The following is a 26,222-nucleotide window of genomic DNA, read 5'->3' as shown; positions in this document are numbered from 1 at the left end:
CTGGTGTTGCCATCCGGTCTCACCAGTCCTCAGTCAAATCGTCCAACCCATGCTAGCATGGAAGGCGGACGTTAAACGATGATGATGATGAGGAAGGAATATAGATGTTGCACAGAAGACAGCCGAGCCAAGAAAGAAAGGTCAGGCTTGTCTGAACACCTGTAACGTGGGGAGAGAAGAGAGAGAGACGTAGAGGCAGAGGAACAGAAGAATTGAGGAGGGGCGAGAAAAAATGACAGGGACACAGTGAAGTGAAAAGTGGAGGGAAAGTGAGCATGAAGAGAAGGCAAGGAAATGTGAGAGAGGGGGAATGAAAGAATGAAGTGTGGAATGAACGAATAAGTGTTGGTTCAGCCGTCATCCATGCAACATTTATATTCCTCCCTGTGCCTGTGAAATCTCGTATCCCTGCCGTAAGGCTTTATTTCCATGCACACCAGCTTAATTTAATTCGTCCTTAGTCGAAAGACACCTGTTGTTTTGTCCTGTTATTTGTATTTGTGTAACAATCTCCATTTTTTTCCATCCTTGTTTTCATATATATTCGCTGCTTTCTTCCAAGGAATCTAATGTTCTTAGCTTAGTTTTTCCTTGGGGCTGGCCAGATTGGAGCAATCTCGAGTATAACCAGCCGAAATTGCAAAGATAATCTGGAACTTGACTGAGGAAAGAAAACTCCGAATGACCCATCCTTGTTTTCTTTGTATCATCTATCTGGATGTTTTGTTGTCCCTTTTTTGTATCACCTGTCTGGATGTTTTGCATTCTTGTCCCATTTTGTATTTCATATATATATATATATATATACACACACACACATACACACACACACACTCTCACATCTATAGATATATAAATATATTTACACACACACACACACACACACACACACACACACACACACATCATCATCATCATCATCATCATTTAACGTCCATTTTCCATGCTGTAATGGGTTGGATGGTTTGCATGAGGTCTGGAGAGCCAGCGGTTGCACCAGTCTCCCATATGATCTGGCAATGTTTCTACACCTGGATGCCCTTCATAAAGCCAACCACTCCAAGAGTGTAGTGGGTGCTTTTTATATGCCACCAGCACAGGAGCCAGTCAGGTGGGTCTGGCATCGATCATGTTCAGATGGTGCTTTCCATGTGCCACCAGCACAAAAGCCAGTCAGGGGGTACTGGCATCGGCCACGATCAGTTGGTGCATTTTATGTGCCACCGACTCGTTCACCTACTCTTCTACCAATATCATCTACTGCATCTCCTGCTCTCTCTGCCCTTCTCTATACATCGGACAAACGGGACGCCACTTGGCTGACCGGTTCGCGGAACACCTCTGAGACATCTGACTCTGCAATGACACTCCGGTCTCGTACCATTTCAGCTCTACTGGTCACTCATTGCACCACCTGTCTGTATTTGGATTGTCCTTGCACAGGGGCCATCCGGACTCCCATTTGCACCGTGAACAGGGATTAATCTTCTCTCTTCACTCTTTTGCACCACATGGACTCAACTCTCTCCCTCACACCTCCTTCCTCTCACCCACCTCACCTGCTCCGACTCCTACTTCTTCTCACTCATACTCTCCTTCTCTCTTTTCTTCACTCCTACCCACCTTCTCCTTCCTCTTCATCGTCATTCCTCCCTCATAAGCCCAGTCTAGTCCACCCCTACACATTCCAACCCCACCTTGCCTATCCTTCCCATCCCACCCCATCCCATCCCTTACACCCACTCCCATATACCCCACCTTCTGCCTGCCCATATACCCCACCTCTAACCCCACCCTCAGCCTAACCCACACCCATCATTGCTTTCCCCACTCTCGCCTTTCCCACCTCCCAAGACCATCACACCACACCACTACACCATACCACACAACACATCACATCACAACACACCACCACGTACACACCAGCACTGACCACTTCCCAGCCCCACATTTTCACACCAGCGCATACGCCCACGTCAAGATTACTAGCCCTCTACCAAATGCACATACAAACTCTCTTATAGACACACACGCTCACCTTCGTTTTGGGATCACCACTACTTTATTATCTCCCCTTCTCCCTAGCTCTCCTGTGTGACCCTTCTGTCCGGCATTTGCCATGATAGATCGCTAGCCACTACACATTCTTTATTTTGTCTCTTTGTTTCTTTCTGTGTTCCTTCCTGTGGAAGAGCGTAGGCTCAAAGCGTTAAAGACTTTGTCACTTCCCGAGCGTTATACTCATACATCTGTTTGTTGTCTACACCACCTATCTTCGTCTTTTGTTTTTTTTTTGTGAATTCTCCCTATATATGTAATAAGATATATGTGTATATACACATATATGTATACACATATGTGTGTGTGTATATATATATATATATATATATATGTATGTATATATATATATATATATATATATATATATATATATATACTTATGCTTATTTAGCTATACATATATATGTCGATATATTAATGTTTATGCTTATGGCCAAAACAAACTAATGAACACACATGATGTGAGCTGTGTGTGTTTGTGTCCACTTTGTATGTTTGCATTTTACTCATAAATTACTATTGTTCAATGCCTGAAACCATATACACTCTCACTTTGCATAACCCAAGAAGTGTTTTAATATCATAAAAAGAATCAAATAACCATTCATTTGTTGCAATCACACTATTCAGTTGATTTGTAAGACGTTTGTAGATTTAATTTGCCAAAGTGTATTATATCTCCAGGTTTGTACTCTTTTATGATTCATAGAAATTTTGATCAGAACATTCTCAGTGAATGTTTATTCTGTGCTTATGAAGATGTATTCTTCAGCCTGGATCCAGATCTGTGGTGGGGGTGGGGGTTGTTGGGGTTCCCACCTTCTAACTCTGGAAAGTCCTCATCAGATTCTTGAAAACAGGTAAAATAGAATGAATTAAAGAAATAAAAAAAAAGTTCACTAGGTCATTTGAATCTCATTAGCATTTTGCTGCCTATGTGACTCAAACTGTTGTGCTAAACAGAGGTATAGGGAAAGGAAAGAAAATACTGTTTGAATCGAAACAAAAGACTGTTGACTGTAAAAGAACAAAAGAGTGAAGAATAATGACAAATGAAGAGGAATGCTGATGAGACACTTTTCTACAACCAATGCAGAAGCCAGAGCCACAAGAAATTTGGTAAAATGGGTACTCCTTTCTATGACCTTCAACAGAAATATAGCAGCGGTCCAAATATCACCATTAAGAAAATGATGTTAAAATTTTGGAGTCGCGATGTGGTGTCATAAATCCAGACACTGCATGCAAGACAGAAAACACACCAAATGATATGCTTTAGGCTGTCTTCATGAAACTCAGGCCAACAGTGTTGGATACCACTTTATCAGAAGCCTATGAAGATGAAGACATCAGCCCTCAAATATCAAGGGTTATTGAAAATATTTTGGGTAGCAGTGGATCCCCTTCTGTTTGCCATTCATTGCTTCTAATCAGAATGCTTCTGCACATATACTGACCCTCTCTTCATCAGTCTTTTTGCGACTTTCCGGTACAGAACCCACACACTTCCTATTCACCCTACTACCCTCTTTCTCATTCAACCCCACCAACCTCACTCATCACCTATGTGTGTATGAATAAAACTACATATATATATATATATATATATATCATCTACACTATCGGAGTGGTTGGCATTAGGAAGGGCATCCAGCTGTAGAAACTCTGCCAGATCAGATTGGAGCCTGGTGCAGCCTTCTGGCTTGCCAGTCCTCAGTCAAATCATCCCACCCATGCTAGCATGGAAAGCGGACGTTAAATAATGATGATGATATGTATGTATATATATATATATATATATATATATATATATATATATATATATATATATATATAAAAGGTGAAGTTATCTCTTGAACATCCTCTAATCACTGAAATTATTTTTCTTTACTCCTGCAGTATATCTAAAATCCAGAATTACATTCATAACTCCCAGTAGATATCAGTTTCATCAACTAAACTCAACTTCAGTTGCAAAGTCATTAAATATTGCAATAAAAAATTGTTACCTGGTGGTAACAATTTTCTCTCTAAATAAAATAAAATTTTCTTTAGAAGTAAACTGACTTTGTGTTTTGTTGTCTTCTCAAAATATAATTATATGTCTGTTCTTTCTGTATTTCAGAAATTCCAAGAAGCTGTTGTCAGTATGCTATGGCTAATTTCTCAAAAGTTTGGTGATTCCAGTTCCAAACAGAGCAATCCTGAAGTCAGTGCTGCTGCTTTCCGGACCTTAGCAGCCTTCAAAGTTGACAATTTTACCATAAGTCATTTTCCACAACAAGTAAGAAAATTGCTCACAATATATTATTGACTCCACCCTTATCTAAGTAATGACTACTCTGTTACTCCCTCTCTTCGACTATGATCTTATTGCTACCATAAATCTGGTCTTCTCATCTTACTTAATCTCCCTTATTTACCTCTGCTGAGTGTCATCACCCACTCTCTCTTCTATTCTTCCTCAGTTATAGGATCACTTCAGATCCCTTTGCTTTGCAGATAACAAGGCAATCTTCACTAGTGCTGTTGCCTCAAAAACAGCATCCAGTGGTCTCTGTAAAGTGGCTGATATTAGAAAGGGCATCCACCTATAGAAGCGTTGCCAATGTAGTCTTTGGTGTATGATGCAGTCCTTTGACTCATTATATCCTGTCAAACCATCCAAGCCATCCCACCTATAACTTGTCAGCCATAGTCTAATATCATAATAACTATGCTTCCATTCATTGCATGATCACGACTGTCATTATCATCATCCTTATTACTACCACCACCTTCATCATCATTATCATAATCACCATCATCATCCGCTGTCCATATTGGTATAAGTTAGCAGGGTTTACTCATCTCGATGGGTTGAGGGTACCTCATCTTGTTGATATTTCATTTTGGCATGATTTCTGTGGCTGGATACCCTTCCTATAACCAACCACTTTACTGCTTGTAGTAGTTAGTAGATTTTCTTTTTCTGCCAGCACTACAGAGTATGTTGTTCTCTACAACTGAATTCATCACAGTGTGTAGTCAGTACTTTTTATGACACCAACACTAGAAAGTTGTCATGTCCTTGGCATGACTAAATGATACTTACCATGTCACTCTTTACAGAATGTACTGGGTGTGTTTTCATGACCCCCAACACTAGAGAGGTAACCATATCATTGTCATGGCTAAAGGGTCATAATAACTACACATCTCTGCTCACTCATCCCCACTTCTTACAGAATGAAACATGCTAATGAATATAATGAAGTGAATTACATTTTGCCTTATGAAAGATAAAATATTCCCTGGTACTTAAACAAAGATGTATGGGAGAGAACTAGAAAAGTCTTTTCAAAATTGTCTGTGTACCATATTTAATGTATATACTGCAGTGACAGGCATGAGGGCACAGTTTGTGTCTAAAGGAAAATTTATTCATGCTAGATGCACAACATGTATATGGAGCGAGACTCATATGTCAACAGCAACTCATGGAAATGTTAGACATGTTTCACTCTTCTTGAGGTTTATCAATGATATGGACCCCGTAGTCACATGCCTGGAGGAAATCCATCAATTCCATCGTATAGCAGCAGGGAATAATACAGTCAGTGCTATTGCAGAGAGCTCGCTGGGCTAAAATATAGTCTGTATTTGCCTAAGAAGGGCAAAATGCCTCTGGCATTCTCATGAGTCACTGCTACAATGTTTGTCTCACTCCAATATATTTTGTGCTTTTAACAGCATGTTGTCTTTGGAAAGATTTGCCCTCTGACAAATATCACAGTTTCATGCCTGTCAATGGTGTATATATGTTATGTATTGTACACAGATGGTGTTTATACCTTAATGGTAGTTCAATTGTGTACGCAAACTTTTTAATATAATTTAACTTCAATGATATATTTATACTATTATTACAAATGTTTTACAATTGAATACTCTTCCTGCAGCTAAACATTCGACCATCATGTACGAATGACAGTTTAATAGCGTGTAATAGAATGCAATAACTTTTGCATGTTTTAAAATATCTTGGTCATATGTTGAGTTGTTTGAAACTTCACAGATTTAGTATTACTTTTCTTAGCCTACACAAATACTGTACTGGTATTTTGTTTTAATACCAGCATAATTTATCCAGATAGAGAATTGCTGTATTACTGTGGAATAAGAATTCCATGGTAATTAAGATAATTAATAACAGGTTGTTAAACTCCAACATGTTATTACATTGCAGTAAACCCAAATGAAACCAACTTGCATGTGTTGACATAATTAGCAACAATGTTCTTTATGAGCAACATATTTAGAAAAAAAAGCAGATGAACATACATTTGACATACAGTTCATATGCAGTTCATACTTTGTGTTCAGCAGCTGCTTCATTAAAACAAGGGTAAAGACCTCCTTCGGTCATGAATGACTGTGGGATTGTACCTAGAAAGTTCCCTTCTTTGGTGCAAGTCCAGGCAAGATCGTTTATAGAAGACCAGCTGTTGCCCATGCATACCAGCCTCCTCTCTCCATGCCACCAATGTTATCCAAGGCACCAGTGACGTCACAAGCCATTTCTACAGCTGGGTGAACTGGAGCAAAATGAAATAAAGTGTCTTGCTCAAAAACACAACTGCCTGGTCTGGGAATCAAAGTCACTACTTCATGAATGTGAGCTCAATGCTTTCATCACTGAGCCATAAACAAGCCACATTAAATCTATAATTACTAATTGTGCTACATAAATTAGATTAATATAGAAGTCGTGATTATCCAAATTATCAAGAATATTACAATAACATAACTTAAAATCTTACAGGTGACAGATGATTTCCGCATGCAAGCTGAAGCTGTTATCAAGTTGGAAATAGAAAAGAACCCTGATATGACCATTGAAAATGTTTTCCCTGTAGTTCCTGGAGTATGTTACATACGCATTATTCCAACACTAAAAACGCAGGCACAACTTGATGGTATGTCAATTTATATATATGTATATATTCTTTTATTCTTTTACACATTTCAATCATTTGACTGACGCCATGTCCTAACCCTTTCAATACCAACCCACCTGAAACTGCCCTTGGTCCTATGATATAAACTTCCCATTTTAAAGTAATTTAAATTAAAATTTCCATTACATTAATTTCATGTTAATAATAATGTCAGAGTTAATTTAGTAATTTTTTTTTTTTTTTTGAAAATTAATTGAAAAAAAGGCAGTGTATTTCAACAGAAATATTGTAATAAAAGGGTTAAAAGGGTTTTTAGTTGAAGAAATCAACCCCCAGGGCTTATTCTTTGTAAGCCTTGTACTTATTCTGTCAGTTGTTTTAACCCTTTTGTTATCACATTTCTTTTGAAATACAATGCATTTGTTTTATTTAATTTTGAAAATATTGAAAAATTTTGTAAAATAATTTTGTCATTATTAAACTGTCCTTTAGAACACAAATTAACCTGCAATTTTGTGGGAAGGTTTTAATTTTATCACTTTAAAATCAGGAATTTGTCTTATAAGAATGGTTTCAGGTACATCGGTATCAAAAGGGTTAATGATTTTGCCAATTGACAACTAGCAATGTAAGTACTAAAATGTATTTGCCTGGAATCTTATTGTCTTAAAGGTACTTATTCACCCAAATTTCTAATAAATATTGGCAGTTTTCCATATTTTAGAATCAACAAATGCTATCTTTCAACACAAATATTTGCTGATTGGTTCAGTGTGAAGAGAGATTTTTTTTTCTAGGAGATATACTGAAAAAAAAAATAAAACAGTTTCTCAGATAAAACAACATATCTTCATAGATCAAAGTCAGCATCTTTAAATATTTCAACACATTTATTGGTAATCAATATATACTGATTCAATTTGGAGACATCAATTGAAAATGTAACATAACACTTAAAAAAAAATTATTGGGCAACAACCAGAGAAATCATCATCATCATCATCATCATCATCATCATCATCGTTTAACATCCGCTTTCCGTGCAAGCATGGGTTGGATGATTTGACTGAGGACTGGTGAACCAAATGGCTACACCAGGCTCCAATCTGATTTGGCAGAGTTTCTACAACTGGATGCCCTTCCTAACGCCAACCACTCTGAGAGTGTACTGGGTGCTTTTATGTGCTACCGGTGGTACTGGTAACGGCCACGCTCAAAACAGTGTATTTTACATGCTACCTGCACAGGAGCCAGTTTGGCGGCACTGGCAAAGATCTTGCTCAAATGTCTTTACACGGACCACCGGCACAAGTATCAGGAAGGCGACGCTGGGCACAGGTGCCATCATGATTTCGCTTTCACTTGCCCCAACAGGTCTTCGCAAGCGAGTTTCGTGTCCAATGAAGGAGACGACGTTGGCATGAGTGCCGGTCATTGAATTTAGTTCGATTTCGATTTCACTTGCCTCAACAGGTCTTCGCAAGCGGAGTTTAGTGTCCAATGAAGGAAAGGTATGCATAAGTGCACTGGCTACACCCCTGGCAGAGGCCTTGGATTTAGGTCTCATTTGGCTTGCTGGGTCTTCTCACGCACAGCATATTTCCAAAGGTCTCGGTCAGAAGTCATCACTTCGGTGAGGCCCAATGTTCAAAGGTCGTGCCTCACCACCTCATCCCAGGTTTTCCTGGGCCTACCTCTTCCACAGGTTCCTTCAACTGCTAGGCTGTGGCACTTTTTCACACAGCTATCCTCATCCATTCTCGCCACATGACCATACCAGCGCAATCGTCTCTCTTGTTTGATACTTCTTAGGTTCAACTTTTCTCTCAAGGTACTTACACTCTGTCTAGTACGCACACTGACATTACACATCCATCGGAGCATACTGGCTTCATTCTTTGTGAGCCTACGCATCTCTTCAGCAGTTACAGCTCATGTTTCACTGCCATGAAGCATGGCTGTTTGTACACATGCGTCATACAGTCTGCCTTTTACTCTGAGAGAGAGACCCTTTGTCATCAGCAGAGGTAAGAGCTCTCTGAACTTTGCCCAGGCTATTCTTATTCTAGCAGCTACACTTTCAGTGCACCCTCCCCTACTACTAACTTGGTCACCTAGATAGCGGAAGCTATCAACCACTTCTAGTTTTTCTCCCTGGAATGTGGCAGAAGTTGTTTTCTGCACATTTACAGTGTTTATAGCTCCTGAACATCTGCTACATACAAAAAGTAACTTCCTACTTTACTTTCCTTTGATATTGCTGCACCTCTTATGTGTCCATAGCTTGCACTGGGTGCATCTTATAGAGTTTCTACCTACGCCTTTTCTACAGATCGAGCAGGGCCATCTACCTGAAGGGGTTTGTCTTTTTTCTACCTTCCTACTTATTAGGACTTTGATTTTAGCTAGGTTGACTCTAAGGCCCTTCAATTCTAGTCCTTGCTTCCACACCTGAAACTTCTCTAGTTCTGATAGTGACTCAGCAATTAGTACAAGGTCATCAGCATAGAGGAGTTCCCAGGGGCATCCTGTCTTGAATTCCTCTGTTATATCCTGGAGGACTATGATAAATAGGAGGCGGCTGAGGACAGAACCTTGGTGGACCCCTACCTCTACCCAGAATTCTTCACTGTACTCATTGTCAACCCTCACCTTACTGACAGTGTCTCTGTACATGGCTCGCACAGCTCTCAGTAACCATTCTTCTATCCCAAGTTTCCTCATTGACCACCAGATGAGGGATCGAAGGACCCTGTCAAAGGCTTTCTCCATGTCAACGAAAGCCAGGTACAGAGGTTTATCCTTGGCTAGGTATTTCTCCTGAAGCTGTCTTACCAGAAATATAGCATCAGTGGTGCTTTTCCCAGGCACCCACCCAAACTGCATCTTATCTAAACTGACTCGCTCCCTAAGTAGTTGGGCTATGACCCTCTCCTTGACTTTCATTACCTGATCTGACAACTTGATACCTCTGTAATTATTTGTATCTAAAGCGTCACCTTTACCTTTGTAGAAGTTGACTATGGTGCTGCTACACCAGTCATTGGGTATGACTCCTTTGTGTATCACCTGGTTAACAATGCGGGTGACTAGACTATAGCCGACACTGCCAGATATTTTGAGCATCTCTGCAGTGATTCCTGATGGGCCGGGGGCTTTCCCTGTCTTCATACTCTTAATTGCTTTATCTACCATGGTACTGTCAACTCGGATAGCTGGTCCCTCAGTTGGGTCGACATTCGGCAGACTCTCTTTCTCCCATTCATTCTCTTTACTGAGCAATCTTTCGTACAAAAACTATGTCAAAGAGTATTAATCTGATGTCATTCCATTATTTTGAGACTAGTGACTCTAGCTCAATTATATATATTATATGGAAAAATGCGAGCAAGAGAATTAATATTCTTAACATTATAAACCTGGAAAAGTACAAGACAAGTTATTACTCTTGGAAAAGTTCAGAACAACTTATTACATCTGGTAAAGGACGGAACAAGAAAATATTTGCTTAAAATATTGTAGCTAAGGATAAAATTTCAAATAAAATATTTAGATTTAGAAAATATTAGCTTTTCTTAAAACTAAAAATTTTATTACAAATTATTACTTCTATTTGTTATTACATGTTACTTCTATTAAAAATTAAAAATAGCTCCAAATATTTTTTGCACTTTAAAAATTGATTTTTTTAATAATTAATTAATGATCAGACATTTGAAAATAGGTTATCAAAAATAATAGTAGTACATAATTAGTTAGTACAATAAATAAAATAATACAAAAATTAGTTATATATTACAGTAAAATCTACCTATAACAACAAATTTACAGTAAAATTTGCTTGAGTTATTGCCAAGCCTTCACAGTTTTAGTCTTGAACCATGCCTCTTTTTTACATAATGAATTTGCCTACCATACATACTATTCTACTTTGCATAAACCTTTAGCTATATTGGTACTTCTGGCCCTCATTTTTTGAGTATTCTAGTGTTTCAATATTTTAACAAAATGATGGTACCTTTTTTAATTATAATGTTACTTTGTAAATTAAAATCAAATAATTTTTAATATTGAAATTTTATCCTTAACTGCAATATTTTAAGTAAAAGTTTTCTTGTTCTGTACTTTACCAGATATAATAAGTTATCCTGAACTTTTCCAAGTGTAATACCTTGTCCTGTAATTTTCCAGGTTTATAATGTTGAAAATATTTTTTCTTTTGCTTGCATTTTTTCAGGTAATCCATGACTTTTTCAGGCTATGCTATAATTAATAACATGTCAATTAGCAATGTCATTGATAATTTTTTTCCTTACCTCAATGACACCAGTGACATATATAAAAGTCCCCTTCATCATCATCATCGTTTAACGTCCGCTTTCCATGCTAGCATGGGTTGGACGATTTGACTGAGGACTGGTGAAACCGGATGGCAACACCAGGCTCCAATCTAATTTGGCAGAGTTTCTACAGCTGGATGCCCTTCCTAACGCCAACCACTCAGAGAGTGTAGTGGGTGCTTTTACGTGTCACCCGCACGAAAACGGCCACGCTCGAAATGGTGTCTTTTATGTCATGGGGCACTGGCAACGATCTTACTTGGCTTGCCGGGTCTTCTCACGCACAGCACATTTCCAAAAGTCTCGGTCAGTAGTCAACGCCTCGGTGAGGCCCAATGTACAAAGGTCTTGCCTCACCACCTCAGCCCAGGTCTTCCTGGGCCTACCTCTTCCACGGGTTCCCTCAACTGTTAGAGTGTGGCTCTTTTTCACGCAGTTATCCTCATCCATTCTCACCACATGTCCATACCAGCGCAATCGTCTCTCTTGCACACCACAACTGATGCTTCTAATGTTCAGCTTTTCTCTCAAGATACTTACATTCTGACGGGTATTCACATTGACATTACACATCCAACGGAGCATACTGGCTTCATTCCTTGCGAGCTTACGTATGTCCTCAGCAGTTACAGCCCATGTTTCACTGCCATGTAGCATGGCTGTTCGTATGCATACGTCATACAATCTGCCTTTTACTCTGAGTAAGAGTCCCTTTGTTGCCAGCAGGGGTAAAAGCTCTCTAAACTTTGCCCAGGCTATTCTTATTCTAGCAGCTACACTTTCAGCGCACCCACCCCCACTACTAACTTGGTCGCCCAGATAGCGGAAGCTATCGACTACCTCTAGTTTTTCACCCTGGAATGAGATAGAAGTTGTTTCCTGTTTGTTTACAGTCTTTATTGCACCTGAACATCTGCCTCAAAAACAAAAACTAACTTGCTAGTTAACCTGCCTTTGATTTTGGTTTTAGCTAGGTTGACTCTAAGGCCCTTCAATTCTAGACCTTGCTTCCACACCTGAAACTTCTCCTCTAGTTCTGATAGTGACTCCGCAATTAGGACAAGGTCATCAGCATAGAGGAGCTCCCAGGGGCAACCTGTCTTGAACTCCTCTGTGATTGCCTGGAGGACTATGATAAATAAGAGGGGGCTGAGGACGGAACCTTGGTGGACCCCTATCTCTACCCGGAATTCATTGCTGTACTCATTTCCAACCCTCACCTTACTGGCAGCATCTCTGTACATGGCTCGCACAGCTCTCACTAACCATTCTTCTATCCCAAGTTTCCTCATTGACCACCAGATAAGGGATCGGGGGATCCTGTCAAAGGCTTTCTCCATGTCAACGAAAGCCAGGTACAGAGGTTTATCCTTAGCTAGGTATTTCTCCTGCAGCTGTCTCACTAGAAATACGGCATCAGTAGTGCTTTTACCTGGCACGAACCCAAACTGCATCTCATCTAAATTGATTCGCTCCCTAATTAGTTGTAACTTTCATAACCTGATCTAACAGCTTGATGCCTCTAAAAATGTATAGAACTATATTATCACCCTTCAAATTTGAGAAAGAAAGAAAAACTCATAACTTTTTACTTTTAGAACTTCATTGCATGAGATTGATACAATAAAATTCCTTGAATTGAGCTCTATCATTCAAGGTTAATTAAAATATAGTTTGCTTTTAAAATGAAGAACTTAATTATACTTTTTTGCTTTGGTTATATTTTCTCGTGATATTGTATGTACCTCACAAGTTCTTTTATACAGATTTTTGTTGCATGGAATCAAAACTATAAAATTCTTCATGCTTTCTTCTATCATTGAAGCTAAGATAAATATATTATATGAGGTAAATATATATAAAAAGTTATTTAGATCTAAAGTTGTATTGGTGGTGTTACTTACTCTCCTATAACGTTGCTACAACTTTTGATGTAAACTTTTTTCTACTGGGTCAAATATCAATTTCTTTAATGCCAAAATGTAGCTAGGGACCAGCACTCTTCAAAAATGTTAAGAGTTTTCAATTTGGTTAAGAACTGAGTTAGCGACAAGCTCTGAAAGATGCTGCGTGTGAGGAAATTGTGGCCTTAAGAATATTATTCAACTACTACTATAGTTGAATGATATATATAAATATATATATATATGTGTATGTATATTGTTTTAGTTAGGGTAAGTCCCAGCTGTTCCTTCTTGAAGCACATCTGGTTATTCTATTATTGCAGTCCAGTTAATAATACATATTAGAATTGAGAAATATGGAAATATTTGGAAATATTACTTTCAGAGTTATCACATAACAAAACAGGAAATTGCAAATTGTTTGGTACTATTTATTCACCATTACACACATTTCATTTGCTAAATGTTTTACATGTTAGATAGGCATGTAAGGAATTTCTTATCACAAATTCCTTGTAATTCCTGTTAGCAAATGAAACACATGTGATGGTGAAGAAAATAATACCAAAAAATGAACAGTTTCCTGTTTTGTTATATATAGATGAGAAATTTGCTTCTCAATCACTTGGTTTTAGTTTCAGTTCCATCGCATGACTCTTTGGTTTGTCTTCTACTATAGCCTCTGTTTCACCAAGGCCTTGTGTGGATTCGCACAAAAGAAACTGAAAGAAGTCTGTCACGTGTGTGTGTGTGTATGTATGTATATATATATATATATATACTTTTCTTGCTGGATTGCATGTTCGTTTCTCTTTTTGTCATCTGTGATTTTATCTTTGATCTCCCATATAAATGAAGTTATTTCCACCGTCTGGCTGTTTTTCTCTCTACAAAATTGAAAGTTACATTGCGGGACAGTCATTTTAACAAGTTGTATTTATTTATTTATTTATTTATTATCCACTGAGATACATCTGCACCATCAAATGCTCCGAGCCAGTTGTTGAGTGTCCTACCCAAGAAGGATTGATGCTAGCTGTGTCAAAGCGATTGTCGTGATTAATAATAAATTCTCGTATATTCCATCTTCTGTCTTTCATTTGTTATATATATGTGTATTTCTTTATTGCCCACATGGGGCTGAACATAAAGGGGACAAACAAGGACAAGCAAAGAGATTAAGTCTATTGCATCGACCCCAGTATGCAACTGGTACGTATTTAATCGACCCTGAAAGGATAAGTCAACGTCAGTGGAATTTGAACTCAGAACATAACGGTTGATGAAATACTGCTAAGCATTTCGCCCAGCGTGCTAACGATTGTGCAAGCTCACTGCCCTTATATATATATATATATATATATATATATATATATATATATATATATACACACACACACACACACATACACACCCTGTTGTCATCATCATTATACATTATTATCATCATATAATGTCTGTTTTCCATGCTGGCATGGGTTGGACAGTTTGATCAGTGCTGGCAAGCCAGAGCTGCACCTATTTCCAGTTTGGTTTGGCTTGGTTTCTGTGGCTGGATGCCCTTCCTAACACCAACCACTTTACATTTTATGCTGGGTGCTTTTAATGTGGCACTGGCACAACTGTTTTTTACATGGCACCAGCACAAATGCCTTTTACCTGACACCAACACAGGGCTCTTTCAGGGCAATCCTCTTCATCAGGAAGGAGCAGCTTTAACACTTCTCGTGTGGAGGACAGGTCTTCTTGAGTACAGCAATGTGCCAGATATCTTGGTCCTTCGTCGTTTCCTCTGTAAGGTTCAGTATCCTGAGCTTGCCCTTCAGTGTGTGTATGTGTGTCTGCACACGCACATGTGTGTGTACATTGTGTGTGTACACATGTGTGCTACTGTCTCCTTGTAGTGACATTCAAAGTTGTAAATGATTGTCATTGTCATACATGCTTGTTTTTGTTTCCAATTTTCTATGAAAGCCTGTCGGGCCATGGTGTGCGGAAATATTACATTGCTGGGAAACAGATGACGGTTGGTGACAGGAAAATTTTCTGGCCATAGCAAATCTAGCTCAACAAATTCTGGGCAACCTTTCCTTGCATAGAAAAATGGGCATTAGAATGATGATGATGATGATGATGAGATGTATGTATGCATGTATGTATGGAAGTGGGGTGACACTTTTGAGAGAGCACGTACTCTGCATGAAGAACTTAAGCGTGCTGCTCGAAAGTGCACTGCTGGTGTAGTGAATGAGGAAAGCTTGGTTTGCAATGTTTGCAGTCATGTATGCTTGTTGAGAGCAGGGCTCATCAGCCACCAACGGAGCCACAAATGCAAAATATAAGTTAGTGTAAGTTAGTCGTAGAGCGCACAATGTTCCTGAAGGTCAGCAATGGTCTTCCTTGTATATGTATGTATGTATGTAGGCAGGCAGTCAGGCAGGCATAAATTAATTAATTAAGCAGAAATTAGTTTAGTTAAGAGAAATAATCCAGCATGGTCAGTGGCTTGTATATCAACAGCATAGGCAAAGACAGGTATATTAAATACCATAGAACATAATTTTTTTTATTTGTTAAAATCATCTCTGTCTCTTGTGGATATGGTACAAGTACCAAATGACAATGAAGACTAGCTCCATATGAGAAGGGCAGAAAATCTCAAGATTTTCATTAAGGAAAGAGACAGTCTTATTATCGCGTGATAATAAGTCAGTCATGGATACATGTTTCTGTCTCATTTGGTACCAAATGTATATGTACGTATATGCAAAAACTTAAAGTAACCTCCGAAAATCATATATCACCTTCATTCTCTCGTTAGACCTATGTATAAGAAACTGCAGTAACACATCCTCATGTCTCTATAATCCCTTCTCTCTTGTGCATCTCCTTTACTTTTTACCCACTTTATGCTTCTCTACTACATTTTCCACACCTTCTGAGCCACTTCTATTGTGACCAATCCCCCTATGAGTCCTCTGTGTGGGGAATTTACAGCCAAATTTTAAACTATTTACCAATGTCCAACAAATATGACAGAACAAGAAAAATATAAAAGAACTTTCTTTTTATTGCGAAATATAGCCAAATTTTATTCAATAATCAATTATGACACTTATGTTTAATTCAAATATCAACATTTTTTGAAAATATATGCTCCATTTCACATTGAATATTTAAAGTACATAACGTGACTTCTCTTGTTATCTAGTATATTTATGAAAAAAATAGGTCACTGATGGAGATATCAATAATGTAGATATCTTAATGTATTTATAATGTTGCTACCCCGCCGTCATTGTGCTGTAGTATATCTGTCTGTTTTAACTGAAGGCTTAAAGCCAGTCATTATTTTGAAACAATTTGATTTTAACAATTCACTTAGAAATAATTTAATTCAGTAAAATACAAACAAAATGTGTTTTCACTCTTCATCTCACACACACACACACACACACACACACGCATATATATATATTTATATATAAATGTGTTTGTGTATGCATATATATCTGTATTTGTTGTGTATCTAAATTTTGTATGACTTTTATTCTATATTTTATTCCCCCTCTCATTTTTATTCCTTTTTCTCGCTCCCCCTTTCTCACATTTCTTGGCCATCTCTCTTTAACTCCCACTATTTCCCTATCGTTTATCTACCCTGTACCTTTCTCTTTGTCTCTGATTTTTTTTTTCTAATCCTTCAATCCTGCTGCCCCCTACCCATCTCCCCTCCTTCCACGTGACCAGTGTCCGGCCAGCCATGATCTTTCTTAACCTGACTGCCAACCACCAACACATCTTGTGTCCATCTCCTATGTTCCTACCTTTAGGCTTTCACTTCATAAATGGCAGCTCACTTTGATTCGTTCTCAGTCGAAAGACACCAGTTGTTATTTCTTGTTGTTTGTATTCGTAATTGTGTACCATGTTCTCGGTTTTTTTTTTTTTTTGTCTTTGTTGCCGTACACATTCACTATTCTTACAAAAGGGGCTGATGCTCTTACCTTAGACTTTTTTGGGGGCAACCAGATCAAACCATCTCAAGTGTAACTGCCCGAAATAGTCATGACTTCTGGGACTTGACTGATGAAAGAAAGCTAAGAATGACCCGTCTTTTTTTGCCTGTCCTAATTGTTGTTTCTCTTGTCCGGTTTTGTATCGTCTATCTATCCGGACATTTTAATGCCCTCTATTGCGTTTTTGTTCCATTTTGATATTTATTTATTTATAAATATATATATATATATATATATATATATATATATATATATATATATATATATACATACATCATCATCATCATCGTTTAACATCCGTTTCCATTCTGGCATGGGTTGGACGGTTTGACTGAGGTCTAGAGAGCCATTGGCTGCACCAGGCTCCAATCTGATCTGGCAATGATTCTACAGCTGAATGCTCTTCCTAATACCAACCACTCCAAGAGTGTAGTGGGTGCCTTTTACGTGCCACAGGCACAGGAGCCAGTCAGGTGGGGCTAGCATCAATCAAATTCAGATAATGCTTTTTACATGCCACCAGCACTGGGGCCAGTCAGTGGATATGGGCATCAGCCATGTTCAGATGGTGCTTTTTACATGCGACCAGCACAGGAGTCAGTCAGTGGGTACTGGCATCAGCCACATTTGGATGGTGCTTTTTACATGCCACCGGCATGACAGCCAGTCAGGTGGACCTGGCATAAACCATGTTCAGATGGTGCTTTTATGTGTCAGCAGCATGGTAGCCAGCCAGGGGGCACTGGTGACACCTACGATATTGGTTTTAGTTGTCTCAACAGTTCTTAAGCATATCATATTGCCTGAGAGTCAATGTTTATTACTGGACATTAGCCTGCAACGGTTGAGAAATGTCACACCGTATTGGTGTTAGTATTTCAGCAACAACGATTAGATAGGAAATACTACATGGAGACCAGGAAATCAACTGTGTAGTGAACAGGAAATCAACTATGTGGTGGACAAGATATCAGTCACGTGATTGGGGGGGAGTAAGGAGGGGTGGTAGGTGTGGGAAGTATATATATGTATATATGTACATGTTTATGCCCATTTATCTGTGTATACATATATATATGTATATACATATATATTTGTGTGTGTGTTTCTGTATGTATGCGTGTGTGTGTGTATATATATATATATATATATATTCACATACATATACATACATACTTACACAGGACCATATATGTGTATGTGTATATATCATCATCATCATTTAATCTCCTTTTTCCACAGCATGAGTTGAATGGTTCAGCATGAACTAATGAACCAGAGGACTATGCCAAGCTCTAGTTTTTGCTGCAGCATGGTTTCTACAGCTAAATACCCTTCCTAATGCCAACCACTTCACAGAGTGTTTGTGGTACCAGCATTGGTGAGATCACTTGCAAGACAAAACCCCTCAACTGAATGTGGTATGAAAGTATGATAGAGTAGTGACAGGAACAAATTTCTTACTGAACAGGTGAAACATGGCTTCCCCATCTAGAGAGGGAGAGAGAGAGAGAGAGAGAGAGCATGTAAGGTCAATGTATAAGGGAAATATGAGAGAGAGAGAGAGGGGGGTAGGATAGATGAACAGAAGGGTGGGTAGATAAATTTGCTAGAGTGAAAAGAATGTAACATGATTAACCATTTTATATTCAAACCAAACATGTCAGTCCCAAATACTCTACCTGTTCTATGTTCAGACTGGCCAGATCTAGCATCTCACACCTACCCTACAATGTCATACAATAAACAATCAAACATATCTATTTTGGATATGTTTTGATTGGTCCAGGATGATCATGAGATCAGGTTCAGAAATTTTTGCAAAGTCTCCACTATGTCTTTTCTTTAATGCCATGTGACAATATGTTTGGTGTTGTTAGTTAAAACTGTCATGGTTGAGTGAGCATGTCTAGTGACAATCCTTAGCAGTCAGGGCTGTCTCAAAATTATCTGTCAGGTGTAGTAGAGAAAGATTTTGTGATCAGTAGTAATCTTTAAAATTTTTGTAGGTTTCCTACTACTTCCCTATTAATATGTGACAATATTTTTTGTCCTGAAAATCAAGATTGATACAGTTGAATGAACATGTCTAGTGACAGTCTCAGAATAAGGTTCTCTAAATTTAATCTGTCAAGTGGTAGAGTGAACAGGAATTGTTTCCATGTAGTCTAGTGACTGAATAGTTATGGTTTGTGTCTGTGCATGCAGGCATCAAATTTGCCTATTAAATGATTTTATTTAAATGAATCTTGGTGCATTTTCAACTTCTTTCTTCTATATTTCTACCCATGTAGAACACACTTTGTTTTTGAAAATTATATATAATGCATAAAAAGAGCATGAAAGCTTGTTTTAAGATACATGGCATATTTTATAAATATGCCTCTTCAAGTATCATAATAGAATGAAACTATCAGTAGATCTTTTGGTTGTGTATTTGTTTTGATACACACACACACACATAGATATATATATATATATATATATATATATATATATATATATATATATATATATATATATATATATATATATAATAAATGAAAAAAATGCATTGTAAATAAACAACACCTTAAAAACATATATGTATACTGAATGTACAACCAGATGGGGGACAGGCACAGAAGGTCCCTAATTTTTCATCAGTTATCAATGTTTTTTATCTGTTTATTTATAATGTATTTTTTTATTTATTAATTAATGGTATGCAATGAACCCTGACTTTTATTAACAGTAAGTTTTATATATATATATATATATATATATATATATATATATATATATATATATATGCAAGTAAAAATAAATACAAAAAAGGTGGGGTTTTTTGTATGATTGTGTATAGAGGAATATATTATTTTGCTTAAAAGAGTTCCAACACTGTCTGTTTTTTATGTTTTATTTATATTCCTGCAGAACTAATGTGGGGTATAGAATATGGAATATACAATATACAATATAAAATAAAATAAAATAAAAATGGATGGCACCATGAAAGAAAGTATTGAATGTAGATGAAATATTGAGTGTTCAATATAAAGGATCATCAAATATATAAATATATATTTATATATTTGATCCTTTATATTGAACACTCAATATTTCATCTACATTCAATACTTTCTTTCATGGTGCCATCCATTTTTATTTTATTTTATTTTATATTGTATATTGTATATTCCATATTCTATACCCCACATTAGTTCTGCAGGAATATAAATAAAACATAAAAAACAGACAGTGTTGGAACTCTTTTAAGCAAAATAATATATATATATATACACACATACATATATAAGCATACATATATATATATATATATATATACACATATATACGACGGGCTTCTTTCAGTTTCCGTCTACCAAATCCACTCACAAGGCTTTGGTCGGCCCGAGGCTATAGTAGAAGACACTTGCCCAAGATGCCATGCAGTGAGATTGAACCCAGAACCATGTGGTTGGTAAGCAAGCTACTTACCACACAGCCACTCCCGCGCCTATATAGATAGATAGATAGACATATATAAATATATATATATTTTTTTTATATATATAGGTGCAGGAGTGGCTTTGTGGTAAGTAGCTTGTTTACCAACCACATGGTTCTGGGTTCATTCCCACTCTACTATAGCCTCGGACCAACCAAAGCCTTGTGAGTGGATTTGGTAGACGGAAACTGAAAGAAACCCGTCGTATATATATATATATATATATATATATATATGGGAGAATATACAAAAAATAACAACAGACGAGGACAGGTGGTGTAAATAACAAAAGTATATATTAGTATGACGCTCGGGAATACGGAAAGTCTTTGACGTTTCGAGCTACGCTCTTCAACAGAAAGAATACGGAGACAAGGAGAAAAACACGGAGAAAAAAAATTGAATAGTGTTCAGTCAACGGTCAATCATAATAATATATATATATATAGATATAGATTCAGTCAAAATATTGAATGTGGTACTTAAAATGTTTGAGGCACCAGCATTTGGTAGGGTAAAATCCAAAAGCAAAATCAAGAGATTAGGTGAATTAAATTTGAAGAAAAGCAACAAAAGTGTATTAGGTCATAGCAGTATGTAGACTGTTGATTATCAGCCCAGTCAAGATGTTATTCTCTTCATCTCCTCATGTATTTGCACACATTCACAAAACAGCTTTCTGAAATGAACTTCCATTATGCAGCTGAGGAGTACAATTTCATTGTACATCTTATGTGGTGTTCTCACTACATAAATAAATGAAGCTTGTACGAAACATACGTACTGCTATGACCTAATACATTTTTGTTGCTTTTCTTCAAATATATATATATGTATGTATGTATGTATGTATGTATGTATGTATGTGTGTGTATATGTGTTTGTGTTTGCCCCCCCCCCCAACATCGCTTGACAACTGATGCTGGTGCGTTTACGTCCACATAACTTAGCGGTTCAGCAAAATAGACTGATAGAATAAGTACTAGGCTTACAAAGAATAAGTCCTGGGGTCGATTTGCTCGACTATAGGCAGTGCTCTAGCATGGCCGCAGTCAAATGAGTGAAACAAGTAAAAGAGTTCATTTGTACTGCTCTACACCTTAGAGTGTCCTTCTTTTTTCAGATTTATATTTTTTACAAACGATATATATATATATAAGTGCAGGCATGGCTGTGTGGTTAAAAGCTTGCTTCTCAGCCACATGGTTATGGATTCAGCCCCACTACATGACAACATGGGCAAGTGCCTTCTTCTATAGCCTCGGACAAACCAAAGTCTTGTGAGTGGATTTGGTAGATGGAAACTGATAGAAGCTTGTCATATTTATATATGTGTGTGTGACTTTGTGTATGTGTTTGTTGCCCACATCTGCTTAACAACTGGTATTGGTGTGTTTACATCCCTATAACTTAGCAATTTGGCAATAGAGACTGATAGAATAAGTACTAGATATAAAAAAGTAAGTCATGGTGTCAATTTGTTTGATTAAAGCCCTTCAAGGCAGTCCCCCTGCATGGCCACAGTCAAACGACTAAAACAAATGATGTTTATATGTGTGTGTGTACATTGTGTCATTCTGTACATTTGTCTGTTTTATGTAACAATATTTGTGTGTTTGCTTCTTCATTTCCAGTCTTTCATGGAAACCATATCCTAGCTATAAGAAATATTACCTTACTTGAAAACTGGATAGAGTTGGTAACAGGAAGTGTATCTAACCATAAAAAATCTACCTGAACAAATTTTGTCTGACCCATGCAAGCATGGAAAAGTGAACATCAAATAATGATCACACATACACACAGACACACACACAATTGTTATCTCCCTGATGTGTGAACATATTTATAAGTAGTTATACAAAGCAGTCTTGAATAAAATATATGTTTGTACAGTGATATTTAATACATTTGTATATGCTCAAACATGGTAAGAGCTGTCACTATCGAATTAATCTTTGGGGAAATTTCTCCTCTTAGGCAGCATGTGTGAAGTTGTGTTCAGCTATCGATGATGTCATCAGACTGAGATACATGTATTTATGGACTCTTACACATCATCAGTGGCCCGGGAACAAAATTTGCTTAGGGAGTGCAAACTCAGTTTCAAAATTTGGCACTACTGGAGAAGTGTGGATCCGAGTTCTGGGAGTATGCATGTCACAAATTTGCGCATGTGCCCGTGTTAGTCGTAAGTAGTCAAATTTAGCACACAGGTAAAAAACGAGACGCTCGCTACTTGCTGTAAATGGAGGGTGGGTTATCCATCTAATACAAGAAGAAAATTGCAGATTAATTGAATAAAAACATGAAAAATAACAAAATGACATTTCATTGAAAAGTAAACCATTCTGAAAGATAGTTCAGAATGTTTTCAAAACATTCATCTCCAGCTTTTCCCATATTTTATTAAGGGTTAGGGATTAGGGTTAGGGTTTAAAGTTAGGGGAGGTGAATGTTTTTTTCAGTATTCAATGATTATTTTTCACTTTTATATTCAACTTATCTGCAATTTTCTTTTTGTATTACATGGATAACCTCGCTCCTTTTACAGCAAGTAGCACGCGTCCGAACATTCAAATGTCAGTTTACCAAGAAAGAAATAATGAAGCTATAAGTAGTGTTAAAATGGAAGTAAGCCGAGTTTTTGCATCACTCCATAATTCACACATATATGAAAATAACTGTATCAACATATTCCAAAAGTTTTCCTACGCTCAAACGTTTTGTTAATGAAACGTTTCATGAGGATGTGCAAAGTGTTTTCATCGTATATTTTTTTATGTACATGCATTATGGTACAATGTGTAAGACGGTGCTGTGTCATTGTGGTATGGAGCCAGGTCTTCAAACGGTGAAGTGCACTGAATGTTCTTTCGCTTGATGCAACAGATACAGGTGAAGACAAGACAAGCTGCATTAACGCCAACACTTGTAGCACACTGGAACGAAAAATAGCATCAGACACTCTCCATTTTTCAACTATGTCATTAAATGATTTAGGCAAATTTTCCCTTTCCATCCATAGGCCAGCAAGAAGTTTGATTTGAGATGACAGTAAGAGTAAATCGGTAGAAGCAGGTGCATTTTCAAAGTTAAATACTCCACATTTGACTGCTGACAATAGCAACTCCTCTTGCTCAGAGCATACACGTATTCCCTGTTGTTGAAACTGGCGAGTCAATTCATTTTCGATGACAGCCACTATAGGGAAAAATTGCCGACGCCAGTCATCGGTGACAGAAAGAGCAGCTTCTTCAGTAGTTGTTGTGTGCCTAAAGCGCAGTGATGTATTTTTAGATCGCGAAATGTTGGGCATTTTCACCAAGTCAGAATAGGATACTTCATCAAAATACTTTTCAAAAACCTTCTCACTTCTTATTTTTGAAAGAGAGTTTTTCAACTTTTCAATCAATTTCAAGCAATCACTGGCTGTCGTGCCTGGACGCTGTAAGCTACGTGCCACTGGCTCACATACCCCAAATATATCCCCAGCGATTTTAATGCCGAACAAAATGGAAGCTTTACCAGATTGCTTTAGCAGCCCTTTAACAGTAGCCTTTGTTGTTGCTCTTAACGAGAAGTCATTAAGAAAGTCAAGCAAAACAATTTTGAATATTCTTATAATTGTTTTCTGCTTGTTTCAGTGCTGTTGCTCTAATGCACCACTGAGTTAAACACACTGCTTGCAACACAAAGATTTGTCCATTGTGCTTTTCTTTTTGGTGACTCTTTTACAAGAATGGCGCATTGATGAACAAAGTTCAGTGCATCAGCTACAAAGGTAACCTTAAAACTAACTTCTTGGAGGACAAGGTCTAGAGAGTGGTTTCCACAGTGTACAAAATATGTACCTGGGAACAAATTTTTCAATCGCATTTGTACACCTGAAATGTTTCCACTCATGGTACTTGCACCATCAAATGAAAAACAGCATAGCTTTGAGTCAGTCAAGTGAAATGTTTAGGCGACAAAAAATATCTAGAAAAATCTTAGTCAGTGTCTTCGAAGAGCAGTCACGGGGATTATAAAAACCTAGAAAATCCTCATTGACATTCAGGTCTCCAGAAACGTACCGGACAGTGATTGATACTTGTTCCATGCCAGAGCAATTAGTGGTACCATCACATATAATGCCAATAAATCTGGAATTTTCTACTTTTATTTTGATCTCGTAAAATGTTATGAGCATATGCCTCTAAAATTTCATTTTGAATTGTATCAGAGAGGAAATTGTTCCGACGCTTAAACCACTGGCTTACTTCTGCACTGCATTCTTCAGCAAGTTCCCTTACAAGATTTACGAAATTTCCCATAAGATTTTGAATTTCTGTTGAATACAACATGGCAGATGATTAAAAAGGGCAGACACAAGAAAGAAAAAATGGTCCAGATGGACTATATGTAATCTGAACCTTTCCCCACTTTTTTTTTTTTTTACGGAATCCCACGTTTTAGGCTACGGAGATTCCGATTCACAAAAAAAAATTTTCAAAAATCTCAATTTCAAAATTTCGATTCCCCCCCCCCCCCGGTTTTTATATAGATCCACAGCGTAAATCTAACCCTAACACTAGTTTTGTGAGATTTGGCTGTTATTTCTAGCATGTAAATAGCCTGCTTGGTGGTGGGGGGAATTGAAATCTTTCAAACAATTTTTTTCAGAATCGGAATCTCCAAAGCCTAAAACGTGGGATTCCGTAAAAAAAATAATAAATAAGGGGGGAAAGGTTCAGATTACATATAGTCCGTCTAAGGCCACTGAATTGTAACGAAAGAACTCTGGTCGAACAAAAACCTGAAAAACAAATAGCGAACATCACATAAATAGTGCTTGTGTTTTTTTTGGCAAAACCAGCAACATGACCTCCATCCAATATGCTTCAAAAGACGATAGGCCATACTAAAGCACCGTCTTTTATTTGAAGAAATCAACGCCAGGAATTATTCTTTGGAAGCCTCGTATTAATTCTATCGCCTCTTTTTTCGAACCGCCAAGTTACAGGGGCATAATCGCATCAACATTAGTTATCAGGCGATGGTGGGGGTGACATACAGACACACAAATACACACATTCGTATGTATATGCATGCGTGTATGTGTGCTTGCATATGTACCTACCTACCTCTCTCTCTCTCTGTACATATATATATATATATATATATATATATATGTATATACACATTGTGATAATATACGGTAAAACTATATAACCGGAGGAGAGCTTAATCTACAAGTAGAGAAGTGGGTAAATATAAATAGACCTCGTAACGATACCAGCTACCAAATGGTTTCACGGCGAATTGGGGCCCCAAGTGACCTTTGTAAAGTCATTGGGGAGATTCCCGAGCCGATTATCGAGGTATATTTATATTTATATATATATAGTATATTTATATAGAGGGCAAATTTAGCCATTTCTCCGTAGATTGAAAAAAAAAAGAATGAAAAGGTGAATCAAGACTAA

General features: G+C 37.5%; 1 protein-coding gene across 1 annotated transcript in view; it reads left to right on the top strand.

Annotated features, from left to right (window-relative positions):
- LOC106879427 (focadhesin) overlaps positions 1-26,222 on the top strand; it is a 301,702-nt gene that overhangs the window by 109,859 nt on the left and 165,621 nt on the right. The window contains exons 16-17 of the mRNA XM_089351161.1: positions 4,187-4,345; positions 6,866-7,019. Coding sequence (XP_089207287.1) covers positions 4,187-4,345; positions 6,866-7,019 — 313 coding nt within the window. The remainder of the gene's footprint in view (positions 1-4,186; positions 4,346-6,865; positions 7,020-26,222) is intronic.

Source organism: Octopus bimaculoides, chromosome 4, assembly GCF_046866305.1.
Source record: "Octopus bimaculoides isolate indiv1 chromosome 4, ASM4686630v1, whole genome shotgun sequence".
In the NCBI taxonomy this organism is placed as follows: Eukaryota; Metazoa; Mollusca; class Cephalopoda; order Octopoda; family Octopodidae; genus Octopus; species Octopus bimaculoides.
The sequence above is the reverse complement of the archived record's forward strand: the minus strand, read 5'-3'. Positions and strand labels throughout refer to the sequence as shown.